This window comes from Mercenaria mercenaria, chromosome 3, assembly GCF_021730395.1.
Source record: "Mercenaria mercenaria strain notata chromosome 3, MADL_Memer_1, whole genome shotgun sequence".
Taxonomy (NCBI): Eukaryota; Metazoa; Mollusca; class Bivalvia; order Venerida; family Veneridae; genus Mercenaria; species Mercenaria mercenaria.
Window position 1 is genome coordinate 97,680,473 of NC_069363.1, and position 11,082 is coordinate 97,691,554.

General features: G+C 36.1%; 1 protein-coding gene across 1 annotated transcript; it reads right to left on the reverse strand.

The window, feature by feature from the left end:
• Positions 1–932: 932 nt before the first annotated feature.
• Positions 933–10,567, reverse strand: LOC123523926 (uncharacterized). Its single transcript, XM_045301696.2, has 8 exons — positions 10,464–10,567; positions 9,655–9,773; positions 8,847–8,929; positions 7,615–7,862; positions 7,100–7,212; positions 4,293–4,357; positions 3,635–3,861; positions 933–1,599 (listed from the first exon to the last, which is right to left on the reverse strand). The coding sequence occupies exons 1-8, from the start codon at positions 10,522–10,524 to the stop codon at positions 1,436–1,438; spliced, it is 1,080 nt and encodes a 359-aa protein (XP_045157631.2). The 5' UTR covers positions 10,525–10,567; the 3' UTR covers positions 933–1,435.
• Between the last annotated feature and the right edge of the window lie 515 nt (positions 10,568–11,082).

The window sequence follows — 11,082 nt, forward strand, 5'->3', positions numbered from 1 at the left end:
TGACACATAAACAAGACCATAAACTCTCGTTTTCTTAGATAGAAAATAAAAAGCAAGTGGTTCTATAATAGTATGATATGTTTCGAAGCAAACTCCAACACAGTGTTACTTCCCCTTAACGGTACAGTTGACACTGACACCACGTATAAATTGGGCTGAATTTCAGCCGGGTTACATTTTTCATTATTTCAATTTTGTTGTACAAAGTTTCTATCTCAGTAGCTAAAATAGTATACATTTTGCTTGTAAAACGAGCAAAAAAAAAACCACTCAAAAACATAATGCAGTAATACTAATACTAAAATTACTTCTTTTTCTGTAAACAATGAAATTATTTGACGTAATTTTGAGTACAGTAAGAGAACTGGAAAATATAGATACATTACGTACTTTCATTGTGTTGTTAAAGGTTGTGACATAAATGTCAATTTGCCTGTAAATTATGGCGAGCGCGTGGACAAGCGTGCCGCTATTTTTGGATCACATGGCTGTACCATCGTCACGTGATTTGCTTGTTAGGATATAAAATGGTAAGCCGACCGTTTCGTTTTTCCGTGACATTTTATACTGATTTGTGGTCATCAACACGATGATTCATGACACATGTACTGTCTATTGACATACGGTGAAAGTTCGCATTTTTCACCGCAGTGGAACATTTTTACTATATTTTAACTGTAGTTAAACATTTTTTCTTAAATTTAGCTAGTTTTTCGGAACTATTTTCCTATCCATGGGAAGTAATTTCCGTATCATAAAGAGGAGAAATACAATAAACTATTCTCTTCTGGTAAAAAGGCAAACTATAAAAGTTTCCTCGACTGCAACCTGATAAACTATTGTGTATTTATATATAAGCTAGATTAGAGTAAATCCGAGTTAAAAAACTACATGATTACTAGTGGTGTACGAGAAATAACAAACCAATATAATTCATTTCCAGTTATATGAGGAATAAAGCGGTCAGGTTTCCATTTTAATGTTATGTTGCCATGTGTAACTATATACTGAAATGCACGTGCGACAGAACATCATGAAATGATCATCAATCTTGTTCAAATACAAAATCAGTCTACATGAGACCCTTAATTATATACATACAGCTCTTAAAGTATGAGTCTGCGCCAAATAATGCATGAAAACAGAATGTAGAAAACAGAATGTACATGTACGAACTCCGAGGTGTTCTGAAAATTGTTCTGGACTAAATAGGTCTCTGCGGAGCAAGATACTACATTGTACATCAACACATAACTAAAGCACGAATCTCGGTAAAATACATAATTCCGGTTTCGCGGTTCCGGAAGTCTCTAAACTAATGCGTGCTAAACACTCAAAGATTAACAGGTGAAACACTTATTCCTTTTTTGTTTTCAACAGAATCTTGAATATATTTCTTAAAGATATATGATAAATCGTTCTCCTTTTTTCTCACTTATGGCACGGTACGTTTCACACACTTGCTCGTCGTAGAATCAAAATTCTGATTCTGATCACAATTAAACCGGAAGCCATTCCCCACGTGACAGATGACGTAACCTGATGGATTCGCACTGTCTGGCAGTATCACATTAGTCTTGTCCGGAAAACATGGGTGATCTATAAAGATACAAAGTTACGTTTTCATTGTTAACGAATCCAGGAGTCTCAGAATAGTAAATAATTCTGTTTTCTTGTTTGTATTTGGATTTCAATTATTGATTTGCAAAGTATACCGCTAGTAATCTTTTGCATTTGTTATTCCGTACAGCTATTTATTTCTGTCGGGAAGAAATTTTAGTTATATTCTGCTGGTCTATAATCACAAAAACTGTCCTACAAATCCAATTGCCATCAAAATAATTAAACTAGGCCTTATCACACATTGCAATATTCTTCGACTTGGTAATAGAAGAGACCGCGATCAGTTCTGCTCTCACCTTGTTTTGAACTCGAAACTTCCGGATAAGGTCCAAACGGAACACTTTATTCAGCACAAAGAACTCTAAGGGTCATAATCCCTTTATCTAACAATTGTCTAAAATAAAAACGGTGTTGACACATTTTTTGTAAAAATCTATGTGAATCACATTAAAATGCGTAACGACGATTTATTATAACTAGATGCCCACGGGCAACATGTCGAGCCCGCCCTTTGACCCATAACTGTGACCTTGACCTTTGAGATAGAGTCAGTATCAGCGAGTTAAACATTCATGCAAAATATAAACAAGATTCCTCAATGCATGTCAAAGTTATGGGCTGGATGAGATCTGACATGAACTTTGACCTCCACCTGTGACCTTGACCTTTCGGATAGGAACCTGGGGTTTGCGCATGACACTCCGTCTCACTGAGGTTAACATTCATACCAAATATAAACAAGATTCCCCAATGCATGTCAAAGTTATGGGCCGGACAAGATCTGACATGACCTTTGACCTCCAACTGTGACCTTGACCTTTGAGATAGGAACCTAGGGTTTGCGCATGACACTCCGTGTCATTAAGGTTAACATTCCTGCCAAATATAAACAAGACTGCTCCATGAATGTCTATGATATGGTCCGGACAAACAAATCCGGACGCACGCACGCACGCACGCACATACAGGACAACTATGTCTTCGCATCCGCAAGCGGGCTCGACAAAAATCAAACTGAAACCTTGTACACTTGTTTGTCATCATTAGGTGAGTAAATAGACAAAAAACCACAACTCTCGTGTGCATTTTATAAGAATTAATGCCCTTTTTGTACTCACAAAGTTGGATTATCTTCGTTTATTTTTTTGTTTGTGTCCACTGTTCATGATTACTATAAATGCCATATTTTTGAAATTAAGTACACTTGTTTATCATCATAAAACGATTACAAAGGTCAAGAATCTCTGATCAGCATTTTGTCAGAATTATTACCTTTATGTATTTAGCAATTTGAATTTTCTTTGATACTATAAGCGGACTAGTTTCGAAATTTTGTGCGCGTGTTTATCATCATGTTCGAAAATTCAAGATGCCTTATTACATAAATATGTCCTGGTTCCTGGTTCCTGTAAACAAATGCTTTGTTTCTACTGTCTCTGAAAGTAGCATAGTATCAGCAAAGTAATTTTAAAAGTGCTTCATTCATCGGTTGTTGTAGACTTGTACATTTATTTTTATATTTATTTTTATTTTGATTTACCAATACATTTTGTATCACTTTTTTTCATTCTGATCTTCCTTTTTCATTTACCTACAAATTATCTTTCTCAAATACAGTATATACTTCAACAATAAGTACGAATCCCTGCATTCAACACCCAATCGGATACTAAGAAATGCCGTAAAGTTGGCTTCTCAACGTTCCATTAGTCAAATAGTTCACTGTTTCAAACTGGTTTTCAGTCGGGTAAATCGAAAATCCATTAGAACCAAAAAGAAACTGAGGACAAAGCGTGAACTAAGGAAATAGCTGTATCAAATAGAAGATTTATTTTCCTCGCAAATGATGGACAAGAGACTTTTCTATGTTTTCCTTTTGCTTTGTCCACACACTAGTTTAATTAATATACGGAACAGAACCAGATATCACAAACAAATATTTCGACTAAAAACACGGCTACGATAAATGCTGCAAGGACTTTTGATAAACATTAAAGTGTTTTCTTCTTACTTTCAGGTCTTTCCTTGATGTCCTGAGCTGTTCCACTTCCTGTATTCAGGAGCGATTTTTCCAATATCATCACAGAACCAATGGTGAGCACGACCTTGTTGTCAACAACTAGTTTTGGAGCGGCATGACTTATCATGCTTGCTACCATGTGGGGAAAGATCACTTCTTGATCCCAGCCAAACGTCAGATGAATTTGCGTTAGTATTTTTCCCTCCACTGTATTGTTTCTGTAACATATATTTCTTTTTATACGTATATAAAAAGTTAGAAGAAATATACAAGTTATGCTACTAAAATCGGTAGAAACGTCTAACTAAAAAAACAAGGGTATGTGCAAGCAGGGCAGGATCTGTTTCCACTGTATTCACAGCAACAACTTTTCATAGGGGACAAACCTTGATAGGTTCTTGTGGAGAAACAGTTAGTACCGTTATGATAGGTTCAGTGACAGTCTCTGCATATCTGAAACGAGTTTGGTGAAAAACGGCTTCAACGCTGTATATTTCAAATTGATCACACGCTGTTTTTCACCCGTCTTGAATTATAAAACGACAAATATTGGGCTAATGCCCTCCTAAACAAAAGAAAGAAAATGTACGAAAGGAAGTACTCAGTGTCTTATAGAACAATTCCAAATATTTTCAGTGTTTATACTTACACAATAGAGGTAACGTTGCATCCTTTGTAAGACGGAAACTTTCCGTTTAGGTACCGTGATATATCCTGAACAAAACAAACTAAAACACATCAATTTACATAAATAAACAGTTTATTTCGACCACAAAATTCAGATTATACTCTTAAAATAAAAAAAGTGGAAACTCCACAGATCGCCCCCACACGACAAAAATGAAAATGTTGAAGGCTCGGTTTGATTGAGCCTGTTCATGGACGGTAGTGGAGATGCATGCTACCGTCCATGCCCTCTAGCCCCGGGTTGAGCAAAACTCAAAATTCACACATGCTACAAGTATAAAAACAATTTAGAGACATCCGCAGATGTATTCAAACGGCGGCGCATATGGAACCTTCAATGATGCACTAGCGTGTAATTCCATGAAAAGCGGAGTATGGTCCCCAGTTAAAATAATGGGTTTGCCATAAACGAGAAAACAATGGACAGAACTAAGCAAACTGGAATTTAGAAAGGGGATCTGAGGTTATGGAGCCTGAATATCACAGGAACTGCCAAAGGACAAAATTAAAAAGCAGGCACCATAGCCTAGAAGTGGTTATACAATACCCAAAGCTATGAAAGCGGGAGTATTGGAATCACCCAGGCAAAAATTGTCAAGCTGATAAACTTAACAGTACCAATAACTCGACATAAAAGTCGTGCTAAACGATCTGAGAAGATCGAAATATAACAGCCCTGACTGAAACTTAGGGGCGTCGAATTCTTCATGTGAGGAAGCCAGCCAGCTAACTTACGGAAGGTCGGTGGTTCTACCAAGGAGCCCGCTTATGATGAAGTAATGCACGGAGGGGCAGCACGGAGGGAGATCTGGGGTTTACCTCCACCACCAAAGTTTAAAAGTCGCCACATGCACGTAAAAGAACTGACTGAGTGGTAAGTATTTAGAGAATAACAGGTTACTGTCTTTTGAGAACGGGTTTCTCAGACGAGGCTAGATATGGTCCTGGAAAGAGCGAGGCTTGCCGAGCTCTTTCCGGACCATGTCTAGCCGAGGCTGAGAAATCCTTTTCTCAAAAGATAGTTACTTGTTATTCTATTTATCATGCCATTATTAACAACTTTTATCCTACCTTCATGCAAGATAAAGGGCAAAACGTAGGGGTAGAATAAATTTTGCTGTGTTGCCGGACTTCTTTTTTATTTCTTTTTTTTTTCAAAACGACGCCATCTTGTTTATGAGAATAACTGCTAAAAGAGATATTTACGCGATTAATTTTATAAACGCGCTCTTAGAAGGTACGTGAGACCATGTCACTAATATATAGCGTATGCCAACCGTACTTGCAATTACCACAAAAAGTTTTTATAACGGAAACGCTCGTAGAAACAGAAATGAAAGCGTTCGTTCCGGATTTTAGCTCTCTTTACATCAAGGAATATTGCGTCTGGTATGGAATGCTAATGAATAAAATCATCGAGGAAAATTTAAGTCACGTCTAACGTTTGCTTGGTGTGTATTTAAGTCACGTCTAACGTTTGCTTGGTGAGAATTGGTATCCGCCTTGCAACTGAACTTCGGATATAACTTGCCTTTGCAGCAAATTAAAATTATCGATCGTGTTCAGCAGAAAAGAGATGTCGGGTACAAAGCACAAAGTTAGCTTTTATTTTTACGCTTTTAATTCATAATATTTGGGAGTTTAAAGACTTTTTTCAGTGCAGTATGAAGGCGTATTAACTTTTAGATGCAAGGCAGACACAGTCTGATGCCATTGGACTTTATCGTAGGTTTACACAGTGTAAAGTGTTCTAAGTCACTGACCTGAGAAAGGCTGCTTTTCTCAGACAAGTTTTATCAGGCAGTTGTTATAATGGCATGATAAATTACCATCCTTGCACGGGAGGAGAAGGGGGAGAATGTATCCAAGGCAATACACAGTAAACTGTCATTTGTCTATTAACCACATGTCACAATCATATACTGCTGTCATTTTAGGCCAGATTTATTACTTATTGTTTTGGAATTCTTTCTCGGAAAGCATTTTTGCTTCTGATTCTATTAAAACAATTCATCAGAAAGAACCATGAAGTAATGAGTTTCCAACGTTTAATCGTGTTATTACAGAATTTTGAATATTTCTCTGATATAATTAAACTACCGCTAGCCAATGCCAATTTACACCAATTAGCGCAAATTTAGTGGGATCTGTAGCTTTGATTTCGTCCGACAAAGCAGGTATTATCAACGACTTCCCATGCTATACTACAAGTATAAGTAATCGATGTCTTGTGTGTGATTTAGCAGATCCCATTGATTCACGTGTATGCCAGACAATATTCTGTTTAAACTAGTCACTGTTTAATTAGAAAGATCCAACCGTATTGCCCGAGACACCTTTTGGTTTCTATGCTATTCTCTTTGATTTTGTAATGACAGAGCAGATAGTTGTGACTCTATAACATTCCCCATAAGAGAGTCTCATGATTGGCCATTGACCCGCTTCTTCATGCCCTTAATATATTTCTCTGGTCTTCTTGGTTCTGCAAACTCAGGGAAGACCTACTTTTACGATGCAATTGCTCCGTATCTCTTTACATTATTACATTTTAGATGTACACTGTGTTCATGTGACTGCTTTAATGCATGTAGAGGATTAAACAGGCAGTGAGCAGTTTTCTTAACAGTGCTTTGTTTTTTAGGAAATGTTATTTTGTTAGACTGAAAAATAGTTCAGTGAAAGGTTTCTCTGTGTAGTACTATATACATTACTATTTCAGTATACACTTTCTATACGTTTTATGCATCGTTGTTGTTGTGGAATACTTGCCTTGCAGAATGATGCCGCTAGTTTAGAAAACTCAGGTGACGTTGGATCACCAAGTTCTGGAGTCATTGTAAAGTTGAATAAATCCACAGTCATCGCAACAATAGTGTCAACATCTGCAAAACGTCGTAAAGTAACAAATGCGCAAAATGCACTATTTTCATTTAACCATATATTGCCTTTAAAGTTTCATTTACGTTTTAACGTCTGTTTGTTTCCTTGTGTAATGTATAAAATAAGAATATGATGGACGACATCTGATTTGATCGCTCAAGTGACATCCTGCTATTTCTTGTTCAGCTGATTGTGAATGGCAAGTTTTGAAAGTGCTTACATATCTCTAATAAATTTATGATACAAATTGTACAGATGCTCTGGAAACTAAACTAAATGAATAGTTTAAATGTAATCTCATAAAACAGTGGTTAAATTATAATTATTATGAAAATTGAAAGTTTGATACACATTAGAACTTTCTAGATTTAAAACCTTTGCTGTAAAACCATAATTCATCATACCCATGTTATTCTGTTGTCTTTCCTCCATCTTTACCAGGTAATTTGATATATTTACGCTCACTATCTGTACATCAACACGACTTATTAACCAGTCACCCATCAGGGTCCACACCTTGTTACCAAAATGGTAGGTTTCGGTGTTGCTAGAAAGAACGCCATCGACAATGGGTTTGAGTATCGGTCCTGAGCCGTTAAACACCAGTGAGTAGGTGAACGACACAGGAGCTTCGGCGTGGAGGTTCGTTTGCCTAAAGAGATGCATCCACATGATCAGTAAAGATAATTTAACCGCGCCATGAGAAAACCAACATAGTGCATTTGCGATCAGCATGGATCAAGACCAGCCTGAGCATTCGCGCAGTCTGGTCAGGATCCATGCTGTTCGCTAACGGTTTCTCTGATTGCAATAGGCTTTGAAAGCGAACAGCATGGATCCTAACCAGACTGAGCGGATGAGCAGGCTGGTCTGGATCCATGCTGGTCGCAAACGCACTATGTTGGTTTTCTCATGGCGCGGCTGAATTATGGTTTTCTTATAGATTTTATTTACAATCACATAAGTCTTTAAAAGCGATGAAGCGGCCACACTTGGACTCAGTGCTTTTATATTTTCTGGTACTATGGGAAAAGAAGTCCATTTAATATGTTTATATAATAGAACTCCGCTTGAGACGACACTATAGGACGTGACGAAAACCTCTCTTAAAGCGACACAATCAAACCTAGTCTGGTTTGAATTTGCTTGGTTGTTGTTTATTTAGTATTGTATATTTCAAAAGGACTAGGCTGTTGCCATGTAGCGGTCGTAAAAGGTCTCTTCGTACTTAGAGTCAAGTGTTGTTGTGTTTTCTGGCACATTGGTATACGAGAGTCCATTCAGTGTATGATAGAATCCTGCTTACGTCGGTTCTAGAGGGCGTGAGGGCTGTCGCAAAAATACGTTTCCAAATACGCCGTTTTTCTCGCCAGTATAGCGATAAAATATTGAACCTTTTGTTATCAAACAGAATTTCTCCAATTGATACCTGTATGTTTATTTCTATGTTATTATTCACTATTATTCGTTATATTTTCTTATCGGTAGGTATGCTTAGAATAAAAATATTCTTACTTTGTTAACCTACTCACAAACGAGACGGACTGATGTCTTAACCGACGTGTTTTTAGCGAAATGAAACAGTATTGCATGCATTTATTTCTTGAAACTTAAACAGAAACTTGTAAAAACTCACTGAAAATTATCGATAAAGCATCGATAATATCTCTCTTTGACCGGATTTCCTGTTATTGGCTCAGACTGAAACATGTCGTTTATCTGAAACAAAAGTATGTGTCAATACTCATTACAAGTTATTACAAAATTAGGCCACATGACGACATGATAGCTCTAAGTCGGAGGAAGAACTTAATATGTGGAAACAGTTTATGCACAAGCGGGTACATTGTTTACGCAACCCTGTTGTATAGCTTCCATATAATTATGACTACTGGAGCCAAGCTTTAACACACAGAGGTAAAGAGCATGTGATTCAAATTATCGATATTAGATACTTGGCCACGTGGCCCTAATGACAAATATACGGACTTCCCGTATACTAGATGTTCCGAATACGGGATCGTATATTAGGTCCGTGTATTTGTAATATACATCCCGTATACTCCCGTATTTTCGAAATATACGGGACCGTACACTCCCGTATATTGACCCTTTTTTTCGCAGTGTAATATTTGAACAGATCATGTTTTAGTAGTGCCCCAGTTCTCAGCAGCGTAAATCATGCAAATTGGTATCAAGTGTTCTTTCTTTTATTATTTCATATGAAAACTTGAGTTATAAATAATTTATAAAAGTTATATTGACATTTTTTGCTTTCACACCGATATAATTTACAAGTCTTAGACTGATTTTGAAAATGCGCGAAATTGTTGCCTAAGAAAGGAAAAGTAATAACATTTGCAATTAATAATGTATGCAACAAAAAATTTGCTCGCTGTGTATTGGATTGTTACAAATAAAAACAAATTAAACAGATGTTTTACCTTTGCACAAAAGAAGCTTTGCGCTTCCTTGAATCTGCTAGAATTTCTGTCCGATAACCTGTCTGCAGCTATCCAAGGAAATCCATAGATGTTGCTAGTGATGTTCATCAGCCAGGCATCTGTAAATTGACAATTGCTATTCTAATACTGTTTTATACAATTACATGACTCCTTGTAAAAGTCGCCAGTGCCTTATTTGTGTTGCATGATCTGACTGTGTTCAACACATATTTACTAGGCTAATAAGTCAAAATAAACAAACAAAAATAACTTAAATTAATTTTTGATTTCATGTTATGAAACAAAGGCTTTGCCGGCCAATGGTCAAAATATCTGGAGATCGGTCCGCCGGATCTCGGGCTCATGTTTTTTTTTTTTATTTTTTTATTTTTTTTTTTATTTTTTACTATTGGCCGGCAAGCTATTCATTAAGTGCACATAATTGTTTCATGTGGTGTTCAAATGACATCATGCATTGCTGAATACGGCGGTAGATAGAGCAGTTTCCGTTTTATAGCGATTGCAACAATAACACGAGTCCCTAGATACTGGTTAGAGTTTTTGGTAATATATCATATTACGCAACTTATTCAATGAAATGTAATGATTAGTGAAGATATTTTTGCACATTTCACTTATTTATCAATTTATTTCTTTTTAAAGTTATAGAAAATTTGCAAAACACTTAAACCAAGTTTATGCATTGAATTCCTGATGAAACAAGTAAAAGAATGCATGTATGCTCAAATGAATGAACTAAAGTTATTAGTCGACAAAATACATTTACCTTTGTGAAAAATAAACCTTACCTCCTTGTCCTACAGCCACATGAACGCTCAACAGAATTACCAGTCCAGACAGGAATATCATTTTTCCTTTTTAATCCGTTCTTTGCTAAATATAGAAATGTAAAAGCAATGGGGTTATCTTTAACAGAGTAGAATATTGGCAATCTACTTATAATATTAACAATACTAATTAAAATTATTCGGAAAATATTAAGACATTTTAAATTAAAGTATAAATCAACTCCGTCACTTTAAGAGGTAATATAACGAAAAGTTGTATTACCGAACCAGATAATAATTACAGATACTCACAATTGTAAAATATCCAAAATTCTGTGCACTACACACTTCTTATATTTCATATTTATACGGACTATGAGAGGGGGATGATCAAATTGTCTAAATATCAAGAACAAGTAAGGTAATGATATTATCTATGAACAATAATATAGGAAATCAATGTAGGGCGCGGGTTAACTAAGAAATGAAGGAATTTATGTAGAAAAATAAGTTATATTGATAAGTAATATGCTCGTTGCTTAAATTTCAAGAATAATCAACAGTCACATTTTAAATTTATCCACGTAACAACGAAATTATCGTATCATTATAATCCCAGACTTACCAGCGGTGATGAGAG

Coding starts and splice junctions, on each gene's coding strand:
- LOC123523926 (XM_045301696.2), bottom strand. CDS start 10,524: ATGATATTCCTGTCTGGACTGGTAATTCTGTTGAGCGTTCATGTGGCT. Junction 3,862..4,292: donor TGCAACGTTACCTCTATTGT/GTAAGTATAAAC, acceptor TATATGTTACAG/AAACAATACAGTGGAGGGAA. Junction 1,600..3,634: donor CATCAAGGAAAGACCTGAAA/GTAAGAAGAAAA, acceptor GTATCTTTATAG/ATCACCCATGTTTTCCGGAC.